Raw genomic sequence first — 21,193 nt, 5'->3', positions numbered from 1 at the left:
CTGGGTGCGGACGTCCGCAGGGTCGCCGCTTGGGTTCCAGAGGCCACACGGCCGGGCGAGGTGTGAGGGACAGCCCGAGGACTACAGGTCCCAAGGTGCCCCGCGCCGCTTCCGGGGCACGGTGGAGCCCCGGCAGCGCGGCCGCAGTGAGGAGACGCGGCCATGCTACGCGCGCTGAGCCGCCTGGGCGCGGGGACCGCCTGCGGGCCCCGGGCCCCGCTGGTGCTGCCAGCGCGCGGCCGCAAGACCCGCTACGACCCACCCGCCAAATCCAAGATCGGGCGCGTGAACATGCCGCCCCCAGTGGACCCTGCGGAGTTCTTCGTGCTGATGGAGCGTTACCAGCACTACCGCCAGACCGTGCGCGCCCTCAGGTGTGCGGCCGGGGGGAGGTGGCCGTCCGCGCGCGCTGGGGACGGTGGGGGCGGGCGAAGGTGGGGGCGGGCGAAGAGGGTGCCGATTCCTGCCGCCTCTGCACCCAGGATGGAGTTCGTGTCCGAGGTGCGGAGGAAGGCGTACGAGGCCCGAGCCGGGGTTCTGGCGGAGCGCAAGGCCCTGAAGTACGCCACCGAGCACCGCGAGCTGATGGCCTGGAACCAGGAGGAGAACCGGCGGCTGCACGACCTGCGGTGCGTGGGGCGGGAGGCGGGGCGGGGCGGCCTGGCCGGCCTGGGAGAAGCCCGGGCCCCGCTCAGCCTCGGCCCCTTGACCCTCACAGGATAGCGAGGCTGCGGCAGGAGGAACAGGAGCAGGAGCAGCGGCAGGCGTTGGAGCAGGCCCGCAAGGCCGAAAAGGTGCAGGCCTGGGTGCAGCGCAAGGAACAGGAAGTGCTGCAGCTGCAGGTGGGCAACGCCTCCGGAGGGTGGTACTCCAGTCGGTTCGCGGCTTGCGGGGGACTGGGAATTCTGGGTACCGCGACGCCGGCGCTGGCTATGTGCAGACTTAGAGTTGGCAGGTCAGGCTTTGGGAGAGGAGAGAGAGTGCCAGTCAGGCGCAAAGACCCAGAGGGGGGCCGAGTAATTGGACAGTGTTCAGGTGCTTAGCAGGTCTGTGGGAGGGACCCTGCGTTCCACAAAGAGGTTGTATTTTGCATAACAGGTGATGAAGCCATGAAGGGTTAAATATTTCAGGCTGGGATTAGCAAGTGTGTGACTTAAAAGCAGGGAGACCACTTAGGAGTAATGCAGTGAGAATGGATGAGGCTTGATTTAAAGTAATATAAGGGTGGCTAGGAGCGGTGGTTCACACCTGTAATCTCAGTACTATGGGAGGCCTAAGCGGTCGTATCACTTGAGTTCAAGAGTTCGAGTCCAGCCTGGCCCACATGATGAAGCCCCGTCTCTCCTAAAAATAGAAAAATTAGCCGGGCGTCGTGGTGTGCGCCTGTAATCCCAGCTACTCGGGAGGCTGAGGCATGAGAATCGCTTGAACCCAGGAGGCGGCGGTTGCAGTGAGCCGAGATGGAGCCACTGCATTCCATCCTGGGCGACAGTGAGACTCCGTCTCAAATAAATAAATAAATAAAGTAATAGGGGGAAGGACGAGTTAGAGTGATTCAGAACGGACCACTGAGGGACGGATTTCACCTACCAGGACGTGAGATTTTCATAGCTGGCGCTCGGGGCTATGGCTGAAGTGTCTGAGAAAAGAGCAATGTGGCAAAGCAACCTGATATCACTCCACTGGGAGGCCAGAGGGGCTCTCAAAGAGAACCTGGGCTCCAGGCATGCTTCCCCAGGGAGAGTGGCAGCTGCTTTCTCAGTGGGGTGAGAGGCCAGCAGGCCGGGTGGGCTGGCTGGCTGGCATGTGCCCGGGGCTCCTGTTCAGCTGGGCTTTTCTCTCCCGATAGGAAGAGGTGAAAAATTTCATCACCCGAGAGAACCTGGAGGCACGGGTGGAAGCAGCATTGGACTCTCCGAAGAGCTACAACTGGGCCATCACCAGAGAGGGGCTGGTGGTCAGGTCACAACGCAGGGACTCCTAGGGGCCCAGTAAAGACAGTGCCCGCCGAGGGACCATGTTGGTATTGTGGTGGAAGAGTTGGGCCTGACCTGGAATAAAGCAGTTGGTGCTGCTTATGAGGACGGTTCAGCCTTATCCAGCACAGCCTTCACGTTTTGCCCTCTGCTGTCAACACTTGGTCAGAAACTTCCAAACACAGCGCCCTGTTCTGCCCCTGTGTACAGCCTCAGCACACCAGGAGACCCGAGAGTGGTTTCCGTCTCACAGAGGGTCCGACAGGGCCACAGCCCCCTCAGCCTGCCAGGTCATCCGAGTATCATCAAGAGTAGTGATGGGCAAATTACAGTCTGAGGGCCAAACGTGCCTGCTTCCTGTTTTTGTAAATAAAGTTTTGTTGGAACACAGCCATACCCATTCATTGACTTCTTTTTACTACAGTGGCAAAGACAAGTAGCAACAGAGACCATATGAATTGCAAAGCCTAAAATATTTAACTTTTTACAGGAAAAGTGTAGTGATCTCTCATCTGGAGCTTTAGGGCTCTGGCCTGGAGCAGATGTCACCCAGGACCTGAGCCACAAGCTAACCATTGGCCAGGGGCCTGCCTCTGCTCTATACTGGGCTTTGCTGGCCAGAATCTGGTGTACCCAAGACCCAGAAGGCAAAGAGGAGACCGCATTTCTTCTGGGTTCCACAAAGAGGTTGTATTTTACCCTACAGGTGATGAAGCCATGAAGACTTAAATATTCCAGGCTAGAATTGGCAGGTGTGTGACTCAAAAGCAGGGAGACCATTAGGAATGGGTCTCTCCACCCATGGCCTCAGTGACTACATTTGCCCTGGCATTGCCAGCGCCCTTGGGCCACCCAGCAGATTGCTGCTGGCAGGGGAGACCTGGTTGACCAAGATTTTATAAGGTTAGTGTGGCTTAGCAAGCACTTGAACCAAACTCTGTGGGAACCGGGACTGCCTAAGATGATGAAGAGAGTATATAGATCCGTAGTCCCGGTTCAGATGCAGGCCCTCAAGCAGTGTCTGGGATGAGCTGGAGGAATGTTTCTCAACCAGAGCAGCTTCCATTTGCTGCCATGCACATGAACTCCAGCTTCTCTCCATGACTCCCACCTTGCAGGGAAGGCCTAGGGACCCCCAAGAAATGAAAACCTTTTAGGGTATATGGGCAACTCTTAATGCAGGTGAGAAAGCAGGTAATAAGGTGCAAGCAGAGGTGGTGCCTGGCACCCAGCCCTCCTCAGAGCACTGCACTCCTGAGAACCTTGGCCTCCCTCCTCAGGCCGGTAATAGCTCTTCTCCCCTGGCGACAACTTTAGCCAGAGCACAGTGGCATCCCTGCTTTTAGGTGCGAGGCATCTGGAGTGAGACCTGATGGGCACACGTGGTTTGATGATGTCTTCCATGGCCTCCGGCTTCTTCATGGTGAAGAGTGGGCCATCTGGCCCCCCGCACTGGAAGAAGCCTTTGGTGATGTGGCACATAGGCCCATGTTAGGAAGTCTGGTTTTATGTAACATACTCCTCCCTGGACCTCCTTGTCTCCATCTTCCAGTTTCATTCTTTCCAAGGCCTCTGTACCGGGATCCAGACATAAGCCATCTGTTCAGACAGAGGACACGCTGACCTCGAAGCTCTGTCTTTGGGCTAATTCCACTGCTGTCCGGCATGGGGCTGGAACTCAGCATTCACTGCTGATGCCGTTATGTCATGCAGAACCACCTGGAAACCAAGTGTCACGTTTTTATTCTCTACCCACAGCCACCTTGCTGGTGTAGGCACCACTAGGCAGCTTTTTGGTACCTTCAGGGTTAACTCAAACCCAGTGCCATTGCACCTGCTTCTAATGGAATATAGAGTGCAGCGTGGTGCGCCGGTAGCCTCTCAGATCCCGTCCAGTCCAGGTTGCAGAGTCATGTGATGCCCCAGGGTAGAATGCCTGATCTCCACAGAACCCTGGATGGTTCACCTGATGGACATGGCCTTGCTCAAAACACCAGAGTCTCTTCAGATCCTTGCCTCAAGTTCCTAGTAGGGCTTGGATCTGCTACAGACAATGAGCTCTGCAGGGTTTCAAGGGGCAGAGTTGCCAGAATCATGCTGCAGCCTGGACCACCCAGAGAATGTCTTGTTCAAGACTCCACTTGTGGGTGGTAGATTTGGGGTCTACCTGGTAAATGCATTTGGGGCAGAATACCCAAAAGTAAGTGCTTTCACCAAGATGGGAGGAGGCCCACCAGGCTTTGTGGGATAGGCAGGATGGACCAGCAATTTGTGAGTGGCGAGTTTTTCCTGAAGGACCCAATCAAGTATAGATGTTTTGCCACGAAACTTGGGATTTTTGCCCCTTCCAGTTGTCTAGAATAAGCATGATGTCAATGAGTGGCCCTCCATGCTGTCCTGGGGATGGATGGTATAGGTAGGTCTTAAGGATCTGCTTATGCAAAACTGTCCAGTCGTTCATCTCTCAGGCTGAATCGTGAAGGTGTGCTGCTACCAGGTGAAGGCAAGCTGCTTATAGTGGTCCAGGTGGGCAGGACAAGAGAAGAATGCATTTGCCCAATTAACCTGTTCCATCAAGGAGACCACCCTAGACGTCACTACACCTGAAGTCATTCCTCATATTTTCCCAGCATACTCCAAGTTTTCCATATGGAACAGTCACAGTTATCCAGTATTCCCTGAAATCTTTGGGAAATGTTACCTCCTACACTTACCCTGTGGTTATTTCCCCAACTCTGACAAGTACAGTTGAAATGGACAACTAGGAAGGTCAGTTGACTCCTGAAATAAGAGCAACTTTGGCAGAAAGGGTTAAGTTTGGAATTCCTTTTCCTTCCCAAATAGGAAGCCAAAAGTAATATTGCAGTCCCAAAAACCTGAAACAGGCAGGCCTAGCCATGATGCTGTCATTTCCCCTGTCAGGTGCTTTAGTGAATATTTCCTTAGCTCAGGTAAGTGCATAAACAATATATGTGATGTATAATGAGTTTTTATAAAAGTAATACTGCCAGAGTCAGCCTCTTGGTTCAGTTTACAGGACCCCAAAGTCAAGAACTTGAAGAATCCCACCATAGTGCCACAAAAAGGGACCAGGAAAGTGACATTAAAAGGTCAGAGCTGTGGCCTGGTGCGGTGGCTCACGCCTGTAATCCCAACACTTTGGGAGGCTGAGGCGGGTGAATCACGTCAGGAGTTCGAGACCAGCCTGGCCAACATGGTGAAACTGCATCTCTACTAAAAATACAAAAAATTAGCTGGGTGTGGTGGCAGGCACCTGTAATCCCAGCTGGGAGGCTGAGGCAGGAGAATCACTTGAACCCAGGAGGTGGAGATTGCAGTGAGCCTAGATCGCACCACTGCACTCCAGCCCAGGCGACAGTATGAGACTGTCACCAAAAAAAAAAAAAAAGAGAGAGCTGCATAAGCCCCAGTCTTATGCAGTACTGCACAGTGGCTCTGTGGGTCACAGTAATCCTCTCCAAATGCATTTACCCTCACTGAGAGTAAAAACACAGGTGTGAGGTTTAAGTTCTCTGGGAAGTTGTGTTACAGTTCACATTTTTTTCTTTTCTTTTTTTTTTTAATGCTGGCTACTGAGGGAGAGAAATAGTCTGGGAGTGAGGTTGTGTGGCTGGGAAATCTGAAACAGAAACAAACGTCAACCATGCCTACTACACAGCCTTCTGGCACTACCAGAGTCAGTGCTCACAGGCACTGTTGCTGGCACCCCTGCTGCTGCTGCTGCTGTTGGAACTGCAGGAACGCAGGTGACCACTGCAGCTGCCAGAAATGCCCCAGAAGCGGGAAAAGTGAATTTGCCCTTCCTCTGGCCTTAAAAATCTTTCCCCAGGCCAGGCACAGTGGCTCATGTCTGTAATCCCAGCACTTAGGGAGGCTGAGGTGGGCGGAGCACCTGAGGTCAGGAGTTCAAGATCAGCCTGGCCAACATGGTGAAATCCGTCTCTACAAAAATACAAGAATTAGCCACGTATGATGGCGGGTGCCTGTAATCCCAGTTACTTCGGAGGCTGAGGCAGAAGAATCGCTTGAACCTGGGAGGTAGAGGTGCACTCCAGCCTGGGCAACAGAGACTCCATCTCAAAAAGAAAGAAAGAAAGACAGACAGACAGGAAGGAAGGAAGGAAGGAAAGAAGGAAGGAAGGAAGGAAGGAAGGAAGGAAGGAAGGAAGGAAGGAAGGAAGGAAGGAAGGAAAAGAAGGAAAGGAAGGAAGGAAGGAAGGAAGGAAGAAAGCAGTTTATAAACAGGTATTCTACATCCCTTTTAGCATTGTTTATCAGGACTGTCATTTTCTTGTGTGAGACGCTGGGTTTTTTCCCTCTGAATACGTTACTATTGTGACATTTAGCCCTTAGAAAAAAAAATGTTAGGCCACGTGCAGTGGCTCACACCTGTAATCCTAACGCTTTGGGAGGCTGAGGTGGGAGGATCACTTGAGCCCAGGAGTTTGAGACCAGTCTGAGAAACATAGGGAAACCCATCTCTATTTCAAAAAGATAAAAATAAAAATTAGCTGGGCATGGTGGTGTACACCGGTGGTCCTAGCTACTTGGGAGGCTGAGGTGGGAGGTTGGCTTGTGCCTGGTAGGTTGAGACTGCAGTGAGCCATGATCCCACCACTGGACTCTAGCCTAGGCAACAGAGCAAGACCCTATCTTCAAAAAAAAAGAGGAAAAGAAAAAAGAGTTAACAAATGTTCCGTATTTCAGTTACTTCCTGACCTGGTGATATTTAAGTGTGTGTTTGTTTTTGGATGATCTTTGCAAATATATTAACTACTGTTAAGGGGAAAAGCTGCTTTGGTGACTTCAGCTGACTGAGTCACACTTCTTCTGGGCTCTCTGGGCCCTTTTGTGAGTTTATAATAGAAACAAAATACGACCTTATAAAAAAATCCCCCAAGAGAGATGGGAGAGTATTTAAATGGTTGCCCCATTTACTGCTTCTACCCAGAAAGCCATAGAAATAAATCAAAAAAATCGATTTACGGTAACAAGCCTGGTGCAACCTGCTTGGGTTTGAATTTGAATCCTAGCTTCTCCCTCTTACTACTTCATATCTTTGAGAATATTTCTTAGTCCTTCTGTGCCTCAGTTTCCTCAAAAGTAAAATAGGGATAAACAATACTAGTATCTACTATAAGGGTATTGTGGCAATTAAATGAGAAACTGATGTAACGCTAAGCTCACTGCCTACAACACCGTTTGTGCTCAATAGATGTTACATGTTATTATTATTATTATTTTACTTATTTATTTACTTATTTTGAGACGGAGTTTCGCTCTTGTTGCCCAGGCTGGAGTGCAATGGCGCAATCTCAGCTCACCACAACTCTGCCTCCCGGGTTCAAGCGATTCTCCTGCCTCAGCCTCCCAAGTAGCTGAGATTACAGGCATGTGCTGGCTAATATTTTTGTATTTTTAGTAGAGATGGGGTTTCACCATGTTCGTCAGGCTGATCTCGAACTCCCAACCTCAGGTGATCTGCCCATCTTGGCCTCCCAAAGTGCTGGGATTACAGGCGTGAGCCACCGCACCCAGTCACATGTTGTTGTTATTATTACGATTATTTTAGGGAAACCAGAGAATAGTCTTAAACTCATATCATAGACTGAGAAGAATTAACTGCCAAATAATACAGTCACACAGGGGGAATGAATTGCTGGAGGAGTTCAAGACCTGCCCTGCAGCTCCCCTTATCTCCAGCAGAGGGCAGACGCATCAAGATAGTGAGAGGGCCCTCAAAAACGGAAAGGATAAGATTGGCAAATTTGACTTTTTTTTTTGAGACAGAGACTTACTGTTGTTGCCCAGGCTGGAGTGCAATGGCTCGATCTCGGCTCACCCCAACCTCTGCCTCCTGGGTTCAAGCGATTCTCCTGCCTCAGCCTCCCCAGTAGCTGGGATTACAGGCATGCACCACCATGCCTGGATAATTTGTATTTTTAGTAGAGATGGGTTTTTTCCATGTTGGTCAGGCTGGTCTCAAACTCCCGACCTCAGGTGATCCACCCGCCTAGGCCTCCCAAAGCGCTAGGATTACAGGCGTGAGCCACTGCACCCGGCCCGACTACATTATTTAAGAAATAAACTAAACAGGCCGGGTGCAATGGCTCATGCCTATAATCCCAGCACTTTGGGAGGCCGAGGCGGGCAGATCACCTGAGTTCAGGAGTTCGAGACCAGCCTTGCCAACATGGCGAAACCATGTCTCTACTAAAAATACAAAAAAATTAGCTGGGTGTGGTGGCATGCACCTGTAATCCCAGCCACTTGAGAGGCTGAGGCAGGAGAATCGCTTGAACCCAGGAGGTGGAGGTTGTGGTGAGCCAAGATCGTGCCTTTACACTCCAGCCTGGGCAACAGAGTGAGACTCCATCTTAAAAAAAAAAAAAGGTAAGTTGCAGACATCAAGACACTTCATCTCTAAATACTTAAGCATATATTTCTTCAGAACAAAGTCATTTTCAACATAAGCATAGTGCTAATATCTACCCCAGAAATCAAACAAAAACTCTCCGTTTCCCCTGCCCCTCCCCAGCTCTTGGCAGCTACCACTCTACTTTCTATTTTGTTTTTTTTAGAAATAGGGGTCGGGTCTTGCTCTGTTGCCCAGGCTGGTCTCAAACTCCTAGGTTCAAATGATCCTCCCACTGTGGCCTCCCAAAGTGTTGAGATTATAGGCATGAGCCGGCATGCCTGTAGTTTTATACTTTCAAGTGTTTTTTGGGGAGAGGAGAGGGTCAAATCTGTTCTTTGGTCTTCCTGTAACTGGATATTTGTATCTTTCTCAAGTTTGGGAAAGTTTTCTGTTATTATTATTACTTTTTTGGAGACAAAGTCTCACTCTGTTGCCCACGCTGTAGTGCAGTAGCACAATAACAGCTCACTGTAGCTGTAAACTCTTGAACTCAAGTGATCCTCCCTGCCTCAGCCCCCAAGTAGCTGGGATTACAGGTGTGCACCACCTGTAATGCCTGGCTAATTTTTTATCTTATTTTTTGTAGAGACAAGGTCTCACTATGTTGCCCAGGCTGGTCTTGAACTCCTGGCCTCAAGCAACCCTCCTGCCTCGGCCTCCCAAAGCATTGGAACTACCGGCATGAGCTACCATACCAGCCTGTTATTACTTCTTTGAATAAGCTTTCTTCTACCCCTTGCTCTTGCTCAACTCCCTCTTGAACACCAGTAATTCTTAGATTTGGTCTATTGAGGTAGTTTTCTACGTCTTGTAGGTGATCGTCATTCTTTTTCATTCCTTTTACTCTTCTCATTATGTATTTTCAAATAGACTATCTTCATGGCCCATTGTGGTGGATCACACCTATAATCCCAGCATTTTGAGAGGCCAAGGCAGGCGGAATGCTAGAGCTTAGGAGTTCGAGACCAGCTTGGCCAACATTGCAAAACCACGTCTCTACTAAAAATACAAAAAAATTGGCCACGCACGGTCCGTGGCTCACGCATGTAATCTTAGCACTTTGGGAGGCTGAGGCAGGCAGATCACCTGAGGTCAGGAATTCAAGACTAGCCTGGCCAACATGGCGAAACCCCATCTCTACTAAAAATACAAAAATTAGCTGGGCGTGGTGGCGGGCGCCTGTAATCCCAGCTACTCAGGAGGCTGAAGCAGGAGAATTGCTGGAACCCAGGAGGCGGCGGTTGCAGTGAGCTAAGATTGCACCATTGCACTCCAGCCTGGGCAACGAGAGCAAAACTCTGTCTCAAAAAAAAAAAAAAGAAAAAAAAAATTAGCCAAGTATGGTGGCACACACCTGTAATCCCAGTTACTGTGGTGGCTGAGGTAGGAGAACTGCTGGAACCTGGGAAGTGGAGGTTGCAGTGAGCTGAGATTGCACCACTGCACTCCATCTTGGGTGACAGAGTGAGACTTTCTCTCAAACAAAACAAAACAAAACACCTAGAAACAACCGGAAAGTCCATGAGCAGAATGGTGGATAAACACCATTTTTTTTTTTTTTTTTTTTTTGAGACGGGGGTCTCGCTCTTTTGCACAGGCTGGAGTGCAGTGGCGTGATCTCGGCTCACTGCAAGCTCTGCCTCCTGGGTTCACACCATTCTCCTGCCTCAGCCTCCCGAGTAGCTGGGACTACAGGTGCCCGCCAACACGCCCGGCTAATTTTTTTGTGTTTTTAGTACAGACGGGGTTTCACCTTGTTAGCCAGGATGGTCTTGATCTCTTGACCTCGTGATCCACCCGCCTTGGCCTCCCAAAGTGCTGGGATTACAGGCGTGAGCCACCGTGCCCGGCCACATTATGGTATATTCTAATAATCAAATACTACTCAGCAATGAAAAAGAAATGAACCACTGCTGTATGCAACAACATGGATTAATCTCAATGGGATTATGCAGAGCCAAAAAATGCCATACATGAAAAGAGTACATACTCTGTGGTTATACATCTATATGAAGTTCAAAAACAGGTGACACTAAGCTATTGTAATACACACTAGAGCAGAGTCTAGCTCTGATAGGACATTGACTAGGAGAGAGCAGGAAGGAGCCTTCTGGGATGCTGGAGGAAGATCTGTATCTTGCTCACTGTGGTGTTTTACACCACACATGCAAATGGGTAAAAATCTATCAAGCTGAAGATTTGTACACTTTGGCCAGGCGATGGCTCACGCCGGTAATCCCAGCACTTTGGGAGGCTGAGGCTGGCAGATCATGAGATCAGGGGTTCCAGACCAGCCCGGCCAACATGGTGAAACCCCCGACTCTACTAAAAGCACCCAAAAAAGACCAGGCGCGGTGGCTCATGCCTGTAATCCCAGCACTTTGGGAGGCCGAGGCGGGCGGATCCGGAGGTCAAGAGATTGAGACCATTCTGGCCAATATGGTGAAACCCCATCTCAAAAACTACAAAAATTAGCCGGGCATGGTGGCGCGCACTCGTAATCCCAGTTACTCGGGATTGAGGCAGGAGAATCGCTTGAACCCTGGAGGCAGAGGTTGCAGTGAGCCAAGATTGAGCCACTGCACTCCAGCCTGGTGACAGAGTGAGACTTCTTCTCAAAAAAAAATAAAAATAAAAAGCTGGGTGTGGTGACGTGTGCCTGTAATCCCAGCTACTTGAGAGGCTGAGGCAGGAGAATTGTTTGAACCCAGGAGGTGCAGGTTGCAGTGAGCCAAGATCACGCCACTGCACTCCAGCCTGGGCAATGAGCAAGACTCTGTCTCGGGGGTTTTTAAAAAAAAAAAAAAAAAAAAAAAGATTTGTACACATTATGGAAATTTTACTCAAGAAAAGTGAAGGAGAAATATTTCCCAAGGAGAAGATGACACAGTGAAGTGTGACTGCATAAATTTCTTGGCCACGAAGGTAGAAAGGGCATCATACGAATGCCCGGTCTTATGTAAATACATGTGTTGTTCTTATAGTAATACCAGAACAGTTTGTCTTTTTTTTTTTTTTTTTTTTTTTTTTAAGACTCTGTGTTTTTCTTTGTCCCCCAGGCTGGAGTACAGTGGTGCAATCTCAGCTCACTGCAGCCTAGACCTCCCAGGCTCAAGCAATCCTCCCACCTCAGCCTCCTGAGTAGCTGGGACCACAGGTGCATGCCACCACTCCTGGCTAATTTTATATTTTTTTGTAGAGACAGGGTTTCACCATATTGCCCAGGCAGGTCTTAAACGCCTGGGCTCAAATGATCTGCCCACCTTGGCCTCCCAAAGTGCTGGGATTATAGGCATGAGTCACTAAGCCTGGCAGATTGTCTTTTCACCAAAAAAAAGATGGACAAGTTGCTGTACCTTGCACTCTTTGTCTCTAAAAAGGAGACATGTTGCATAGTGAACCTCTGAATTTTGGAGTCAACATTGGCCACATATGAATGTTCTGCTCTTCAAGACTAGAAGTGCTGCCAGCTTTGAGGGGCATCTAGGGCAAGAGAGGACAGCTTAAGAGATCCAGTTGCAAGGCAGGCAACTCTGTACTTTGGGCCTTATGATTCAGTAGATCCAGTAGAACTGGTACTTAAGATGTCCACAGTTAATCAGAATGCCATGTGGACCTGTGGTAAGCTTCAGTGGATACTCGCATCAGAAGTCCCTCGGGTTTGTTTTTTGTTTGTTTTCCTTTTATATGTTGAGATGGAGTCTCATTCTGTCACCCAGGCTGGAGTGCAGTGGGGTGATCTCGGCTCACTGCAACCTCTGCCTCCTTCCCAGGCTCAAGCAATTCTCCTGCCTCAGCCTCGTGAATAGCTGGGACTACAGGTGTGCGCCACCACACCCGGCTAATTTTTGTATTTTTAGTAGAGATGGGGTTTCTCCATGTTGGTCAGGCTGGTCTCAAACACCGGACCTCAGGTGATCCTCCCGCCTCGGCCTCTCAAAGTGTTAGGATTATAAGTGTGAGAAAATATATACTTCTTTTTTTTTTTTTTGAGACAGAGTGTTGCTCTTGTCACCTAGGTTAGAGTGCAGTGACATGTGACATGATCTCGGCTCACTGCAACCTCCATCTCCTAGGTTCAAGCAATTCTCCTACCTCAGCCTCCCGAGTAGCTGGGATTATAGGTGCCCACCACCACATGCAGCTAAGTTTTGTATTTTTAGTGGAGACACGGATTCACCATGTTGGCCAGAGTAGTCTTGAACTCCTGACCTCAAGTGATCTGCCCACCTTGGCCTCCCAAAGTGCTGGGATTACAGGTGTGGGCCACCTTGCCCAGCTAAATATGCTCTATTTTTTATTTGTCAATTATACCTCAGTAAAGCTGGGGAAAAAAAGAACTGAAAAAATACTGTTCATGAATTATTTTTCTTTGTTGGGGCTACCATTCTCTCCCACTCCACTGACTGTGTGGAGACAGCCCACACACTGGTTGCAGGTGCAGAGGACATCTGAGGACAGGCTCGCCCTGCCCACCACCATTGCCACTGGTGCCCAAGCACGCCTTCTGGGGCCTGGGGATCAATCCATCCTGCCTGCCACTGCCAGTGCCCATGCACACCATCTGGGGGGCTGAAAACAGGCCTGCCCTGCCCTTCACCACCACAATTGCTTCCAGCACCTGTGCACATCATCCAGGGGCCTGAGATTCAATCTGCCCAGCCCACCACACTCACCACCCATGTGCACCATCCAGGGGCCTAAGGGTCCCACCCTACCTACTGATGTCAATGCTGGTACCCATGCCTGTCATCAGGGGTCTGGGGGTTGACCTGCTCTGTCAGCACTCATGCACTCCTTCCAGGGACCTGAGGGCAGGCTCACCCCACCTACTGCTGCTGTCCATGTGCACCGTCCAGAGACCTAGGGGTTGATCCATCCCCTTCACTGCCACTGGTGTGCATGCCACACACGCACACTGTCCAGAAGCCCAAGAATAGGTCCACCCTGCCTCCCACTGCTTCCTGTGTGCATCTCCCAGAGGCCCAGGCGCTGGCCCACCAGCCTGCTGCTGCCAGTACCAGCACGCCACCCAGGGGCCTGGGGACCAGCCCAAATAGATTGCTGTCACCACCACCCTGTCCAAAAAAAGAAAAAAAGACTCAACTGTATTCTGCCTATCAGAAATTCACTTCACCTGTAAAGACACACATAGACTGAAAGTGAATGGATGGAAAAAAATATTCCATGCAATTCCATACAATTGGGGAAAAATGACTGTTATAAGTGACTGATACTCCTGCATGCTTTTATTTATTTATTTATTTTTTGAGACAGAGTTTCGTTCTTGTTGCCCAGGCTGGAGTACAATGGTGCGATCTTGGCTTACTGCAAACTCTGCCTCCCAGGATTACAGGCACCTACCACCGCATCCAGATAATTTTTGTATTTTTAGTAGAGACAGGGTTTCGCCATGTTGGCCAGGCTGGTCTTGAACTCCTGACCTCAGGTGATCCGCCTGCCTCAGCCTCCCAAAGTGCTGGGATTACAGGCGTGAGTCACCACACTGGCCTTGCATGCTTTCAGTTTCCAATCATTTGGAAGCCAAAATGATTGGAACAGTCATTTATACCCTACTATATAACAACAAATGCCTACATCAAAAAAAGTAGGAAGACTTCAAGTAAACAACATCATGATGCTCCTCACGGAGCTAGAAAAGCAAGAATAAACCAAACCCAAAGGAAAGAAATAAAAGGTCAGAGAAGAACTAAATAGAATAGAGACTTAAAAAGGGATACAAAGGGCCAATGAAATAAAAAGTTGTTTTTTATAAAAGATAAATAAAATCTGGCCAGGCGCCGTGGCTCACGCCTGTAATCCCAGCACTTTGGGAGGCCGAGACAGGCGGATCATGAGGTCAGGAGATCGAGACCATCCTGGCTAATACGGTGAAATCCCTTCTCTACCAAAAATACAAAAAATTAGCCGGGCGTGGTGGCAGGAGCCTGTAGTCCCAGCTACTCAGGAGACTGAGGCAGGAGAATGGCGTGAACCCGGGAGGTGGAGCTTGCAGTGAGCCAAGATTGCACCACTGCACTCCAGCTTGGGCGACAGAGCGAGACTCTGTCTCAAAAAAAAAAAAAAAAAAAGGAAAGATAAAATCCATAAACTTCTGTGTTTGGTGTGTGAGAAAAAAAAATCAATAAGCCACTACCAGGACTAACCAAGAAAAAAAGAGAGAAGACCCAAATAAAATTAGAAATGAGAAAGGAGACATACAACTGATATCACAGAAATACAAGGGATCATTAGAGACTATTATGAACAACTATACATTGACAGATTGGAAACCCTAGAGGATATCTGTGAATTCCTGGACACAAACAACCTACTAAGATTGAACCAGGAAAAAAACATAGAAAACCCGAAGAGATCAGTAATGAGTAACCACATTGAATCAATAACTAAAAGTCTCTCAACAGAGAAAAGCTCAGGACCAGATGGCTTTACTGCGGAATTCTACCAAATTTATAAAGAACTAACACCAATTCTTCTCAAACTAGTCCCAAAAATAGAAGAGAAATTTTTTTCTAACTCATTCTATGAGGCCAGCATTACCCAGATACCAAAACCAGACTAGGACACACACAACAAAAGAAAACTACAGGCCAATATACCTGATAAACATAGATGAAAAATCCTCAACAAAATACAGTTGATCCTTGAAGAATGTGGAGGTTATGGATGCCAAAACTCTGCACACTAGAAAATTCACATATAACTTTTTACTCCCCCAAAACTTAATTACTAATAGTTAAGTGAAAGGCCTTTACAATGAAAACTATAACACACTGATTTAAAAAAATTGAAAAGGATACAAACAAATGGAAAGACATCCCATGCTCAATGGATTGGAAGACTTAATATTGTTAAAATGATGGTACTCAAAGCAATCCACAGATTCAGTGCAATCCCTATCAAAATACCAACGACATTCTTCACAGAAATAGAAAACACAATCCTAAAATTTGTATGGAACCACAAAAGATACTTAATAGCCAAAGCAATAATGAACAAAAAGAACAAAACTTAGAGGCTTCACACCACCTGACTTCAAAATTTACTACAAAGGTACAGTAATCAAAACAGCAGGTTACTGGCATAAAAATAGACACAGACCAAAAGAATAGACTGGAGAATCCAGAAATAAATCCATGTGTTTACAGTCAACTGATTTTTGACAAAAGGCATCGTGAACAAACATTGGGGAAAGAACATCCTCTTCAATAAATGATGCTGGTCAAACAGGATATCCATAGGTAGAAGAACAAAACTAGACCCCTATCTCTCATAATATACAAAACTCAACTCAAAATGGCTTAAAGACAAACATAAGACCTGAAACTATAAATCTACTAGAAGAAAACATGGGAAAAACACTTCAGGACATTGGTCCAGGTAAAGATTTTATGGCTAAGACTTCAAAAGCACAGTCAACAACAACAACAAAAATAGACAAATGGGAGTACACTAAAGTAAAAAGCTTCCGCACAGCAAAGGAAGCAATCAACAGAAACAACCTGTAGAATGGGAGAAACTCTTTACAAACCATTCATCTGACAAGGGGCTAATATTCAGAATATACAAGGAATTCAAACAACTCAGCAGCAAAAAAATAAACAATCCTAATAAAAAGTGGGCAAAGGGCTGGGTGAGGTGGCTCACGCCTGTAATCCCAGCACTTTGGGAGGCCGAGGTGGGCAGATCATAAGGTCAGGAGTCTGAGACCGGCCTGGCCAATAGGGTGAAACCCCGCCTCTACTAAAAACACAAAAAATTAGCCAGGCATGGTGGTGTGCGCTTGTAATCCCAGCTACTCGGGAGGCTGAGGCAGGAGAATTGCTTGAACCTGGGAGGCAGAGGTTGCAGTGAGCCAAGATCACGCCATTGCACTCCAGCCTGGGTGACAGAGTGAGACTCTGTCTCAAAAAAAAAGAAAGTGGGCAAAGGATCTGAATAGATATCTCAAAAGAAGACATGCTTGAGCCTAGGAGTTGGAGGTTATAGTGAGCTATCATCGCACCACTATACTCCAGCCTGGGCAACAAAGTGAGACTCTGTCTCTAAAAAATAAAATAAAATAATAAAAAAAGAAAGACATACAAATGGCTAACAGGTATATGAAAAAAATGCTCAACATTACTAATCATCAGAAAAATGCAAATCAAAATGACAATGAGGCCAGGCACAGTGACTCACGCCTGTAATCCTAGCACTTTGGGAGGCCAAGGCAAGTGGATTGCTTGAGCTCAGGAGTTCAAGACCAGCCTGGGCAACACAATGATACCCCATCTCTACAAAAAATGCAAAAATTAGCCAGGCATGGTGGCTCATACCTGTGATCACAGCTACTTCGGGGGCTGAGACACGAGAATCACTTGAACCCAGGAGGCAGAGGTTGTAGTGAGCTGAGATCCTGCCACTGCATTACAGCCTGGATGACAAAGTGAGACCCTCTGAAAAAAATACAAAAATTAGCCAGGTGTGGTGGTGCGCACATGTAGTCCCAGCTACTCTGGAGGCTGAAAGGGGAGGGTCACTTGAGCCTGGGTAGTCAAGGTTGCAGTGAGCTGAGATTGCACCATTGCACTCCAGCCTAGGCAACAAAGTGAAAAGAAAAAAAAGAAAAACAATAAACAGGAATGAACTACTGTAACTGCCCAACAGGTTCGCTTTACCCATTGCCTAGACAGCCAATTTATCAGGACAGGGGAACTGCAATAGAGAAAGAGTAATTCACAGAGAACCAGCTGGGCAGGAGACAGAAGTTTCATTGTTACTCAAATCAGTCTCCCTGAGCATTCAGGAATCAGAGTTTTTAAGAATAATGCGCTGGGTGGCGGGACAGCCATTGAGTCAGGAGTGTTTATTGGCTGGGGTGGAGAAGCTGTCCTCTTGCATTGAGTCAGTTCCTGGGTGGGGGCCACAATATTAGATGAGCCAGTTTATTGATCTGAGTGGTGCCGGCTGATCCATAGAGTGCAGGGTCTGCAGAATCTCTCGAAGCACTGATCTTAGGTTTTTTCAATAGTGATGCTATCCCCAGGAGCAATTTGGAGAGGGTCAGAATCTTGTAGCCTCCAGCTACATGACCCCTAAACCATAATTTCTAATTTTGTGGCTAATATGTTAGCTCTACCAAGGCAGTCTAGCCCCCAGGCAAGAAGAAGGTTTGGTTTGGGAAAGGGCTGTTATTGCCTTTGTTTTAAACTATAAACTATATACTAAGTTCGTCCCAAAGTAAGTTCGGCCTATGCCCAGGAATGAACAAGGACAGCTTGGAGGTTAGAAGCAAGATGGAATTGGCTAGGTCGGATCTCTTTCACTGTCTCAGTTACAATTTTACATTGGTAGTTTCACTACTGATACACAAAATAACTGGGATGAACCTCAGAACGCCAGACATAAATGATCAAGTACTGTATTGTTCTATTTAGGTGACATTTCTAGAAAAGGCAAATCTCTAGCAGTGGTTTCCTGGGGCTGGGCTGGGAGCCAGCAGTGAGGCAAATGGGCATTGGGGAACTTTACATGGGGATAGAGTATTCTAAAACTGGATTGTGGGAGTGGCTGGACAACTGTTTGAATTTATCAAAAATCACCAAACAGTACACTTAACAGTGGGTACAAATTATGATCTGTAAATAGCACTTTACTGGATTTTTTTAAATAAAGAAGTTCAAGTTTCAGTCCCTCCTTTACACATCCTTTGGCACACTTCCTCCTCCATGAAACCCTGTCCTCAGACCCTTGCTTGTTTCCTCCTACCTTGCTTAGAGTGGGATCCTTAGTCCTCTTCTCCATCTGTCCTCCCCCAGGGTGATGCCACTCTGGTGGGGCCTTTAAATATTGGTACTGCCTGGGTGCAGTGGCTCACGCCTGTAATCCCAGCACTTTGGGAGACCAAGGCAGGCAGACCACCTGAGGTCGGGAGTTTGAGACCAGCCTGATCAACATGGAGAAACCCTGTCTCTACAATAAATACAAAATTAGCTGGGTGTGGTGACGCATGCCTTGTAATCCCAGCTACTGGGGAGGCTGAGGCAGGAGAATCGCTTGAACCCGGGAGGCGGCAGCTGCAGTGAGCTGAGATTGTGCCATTGCACTCTGGCCTGGGCGACAAGAGCGAAACTCTGTCTCAATAAATAAATAAATAAATATTGGTACTGACCATCGCTTCAGCCTAGACCTCTCTCCTGAACTCCAGACATACCTCCAAATGCCTGCTCAGGTTCTTCTTGGATGTGTAGTGGACATCCCAAACATGACAGGTCCACACTGAGCCCCTGCTCTTCCCAACTCAAATCAGTGCCACCCTCAGGTTCCCATGCTAGCTGATGGCACCTTCATCCTCCCCATTGCTCAAGCCAGAAATCTTGTTTTGTTTCTGTTTTTGTTTGTGAGACAGAGTCTCACTCTGTTGCCCAGGCTGGAGTGCCGTGGCACTATCTCGGCTCATTGCAACCTCTGCCTCCCCGGTTCAAGTGATTCTCCTGCCTCAGCCTCCTTAGTAGCTGGGACTATAGACACACGCCATCACGCCTGGCTAATTTTTGTGTTTTTTAGTGGAGACAAGGTTTTGCCATGTTGTCCGGGTTGGTCTCAAACTCCTGACACCAACCTTGGCCTCCCAAAGTGCTGGGATTACGGGCATGAGCCACCGCGCCCAGCCCAGAAATCTTTTTTTTTTTGAGACAGAGTCACTGTGTCACCCCGGCTGGAGTGCAATGGTGCTATCTCAGTTCACTGCAACCTCCACCTCCCGGGTTCAAGTGATTTTCCTGTCTCAGCCTCCCGAGTAGCTGGGAATACAGGCATGAGCCAGCGGGCCCAGCCTGGCCCAGAAATATTGAAGTCATCTTCGCCTCCTCTTTTTCTCTTCCGCTCACATCCAGTCCATCAGCAAACTGCAGTTGGTACCTCCTTTAAAATGCACCAAGAATCAGGTCACTTCTCGACGCACACATCGCACTCACATTACTCACAAGGATTGTTGCATAGCCTCCTCCCTAGTTTCCCCACCATCCTTTTTTGTTTGTTTGTTTGTTTGTTTTAGAAGGTGTCTTGCTCTGTCGCCAGACTGTAGTGCAGTGGCACGATCTTGGCTCACCGCAACCTCCGCCTCCCAGGTTCAAGCAATTCTCCTGCCTCAGCCTCCCGAGTAGCTGGGACTACAGGCGCAGACCACCATGCCCGGCTGATTTTTTGTATTTTTAGTAGAGACGGAGTTTCACCACGTTAGCCAGGATGGTCTTGATCTCCTGACCTCGTGATCCACCCGCCTCGGCCTCCCAAAGTGTGGGGATAACAGGCGTGAGTCACCGCGCCCGGCTCCCCCAGTCTTTTCACGGCACTATATCCAAAGTTATCGTGAGCTGGCTCAGAACTCCCTCTTATTCCCCCATTTCATTTGGAGAAAAAGCCTGTGAGGTGCAGTCACATGTTACCTTTCTGATCTCAGGAGTTCAGTACTCTGCTCTAGCCCTACTGGCCTCCTTGCTCTTTGAACATGCCAGGCGCATTCCTGCCTCAGGATCTTGGCACTTGCTGTTTCCACCCCTGCATTGTAGGCAGAATGCTAAAGTGGATCAAGTGGATCCCTGAGATTCTCCTCCCCACCGCCCCCCGGTATCTTTCTGTGGATTATACAATGATTACCCTTGCGTAATCTTTTCCGGCTTCATGTGGGTAGAACTCATAACTGTTTTGTTTTGTTTTTTTTTTTTTTTTTTTGAGATGGACAGAGTCTCACTCTGTCACCCAGGCTGAAGTGCAGTGGTGTGATCTTGGCTCACTGCAACCTCCACCTCCTGGGTTCCTCCACCTCCCGAGTAGATGGGACTACAGGCTTCCACCACCGCGCCTGGCTAAATTTTTTGTATTTTTTTTTTTTTTTTAGTAGAGACAGGGTTTCACCCTTTTGACCACACTGGTCTCGAACTCCTGACCTCAAGTGATGGCCCTGAGGTCCGCCTTGGCCTCCCAAAGTGCTGGGAGCCACCGTGACCAGCCAACCACACTCCAGCCTGGGCAACGGAGTGTGACTCAGTCTCAAAACAAAAACAAAAACAGAAGATGGCCGAATAGGAATAGCTCCAGTCTCCATCTCCCAGCGCCAGCGACACAGAAGACCGGTGATTTCTGCATTTTCAACTGAGGTACTGGGGTCATCTCACTCGGGAGTGCCGGACAATCGGTGCTGGTCAGCTACTGCAGCCTGACCAGCGAGAGCTGAAGCAGGGCGAGGCATCGCCTCACCTGGGAAGTGCAAGGGGGAAGGGAGTCCCTTTTCCTAGCCAGGGGAACAGAGAGTCCCTTTTCCTAGCCAGGGGAACTGAGACACAACACCTGGAAAATCGGGTAACTCCCACCCCAATACTGCGCTGTAAGCACATCGGCACACCAGGAGAATATATCCCACACCTGGCCAGGAGGGTCCCACGCCCACAGAGCCTCCCTCCTTGCTAACACAGCAGTCTGCGGCAATCTAACCGCAAGGCAGCAGCGAGGCTGGGGGAGGGGCGCCCGCCATTGCTGAGGCTTAAGTAGGTAAACAAAGCCGCTGGGAAGCTCAAACTGGGTGGAGCTCACAGCAGCTCAAGGAAACCTGCCTGTCTCTGTAGACTCCGCCTCTGGGGACAGCACACAGCTAAAGCAGCAGAGGCCTGTGCAGACGCGAACGACTCTGTCTGACAGCTTTGAAGAGAGCAGTGGATCTCCCAACACGAAGGTTGAGATCTGAGAAGGGGCAGTCTGCCTGCTCAAGTGGGTCCCT

At 48.7% G+C, this 21,193-nt stretch overlaps 2 protein-coding genes across 4 annotated transcripts in view; one reads left to right on the top strand and one right to left on the bottom strand.

Moving 5' to 3' along the window:
* The window catches only part of FSTL5 (follistatin like 5), a 1,059,117-nt gene that overhangs the window by 847,926 nt on the left and 189,998 nt on the right, over window positions 1–21,193 (bottom strand). The gene's annotated exons all lie outside the window — the stretch shown is intronic.
* LOC116418737 (28S ribosomal protein S26, mitochondrial) lies at window positions 44–2,370 on the top strand. Its single transcript, XM_031935307.1, has 4 exons — window positions 44–374; window positions 483–629; window positions 719–842; window positions 1,850–2,370. The coding sequence occupies exons 1-4, from the start codon at window positions 163–165 to the stop codon at window positions 1,982–1,984; spliced, it is 618 nt and encodes a 205-aa protein (XP_031791167.1). The 5' UTR covers window positions 44–162; the 3' UTR covers window positions 1,985–2,370.

This window comes from Piliocolobus tephrosceles, chromosome 3 (assembly GCF_002776525.5).
Source record: "Piliocolobus tephrosceles isolate RC106 chromosome 3, ASM277652v3, whole genome shotgun sequence".
In the NCBI taxonomy this organism is placed as follows: domain Eukaryota; kingdom Metazoa; phylum Chordata; class Mammalia; order Primates; family Cercopithecidae; genus Piliocolobus; species Piliocolobus tephrosceles.
Note: the sequence above shows the minus strand (reverse complement) of the source record. Positions and strands in the feature narration are given on the sequence as shown.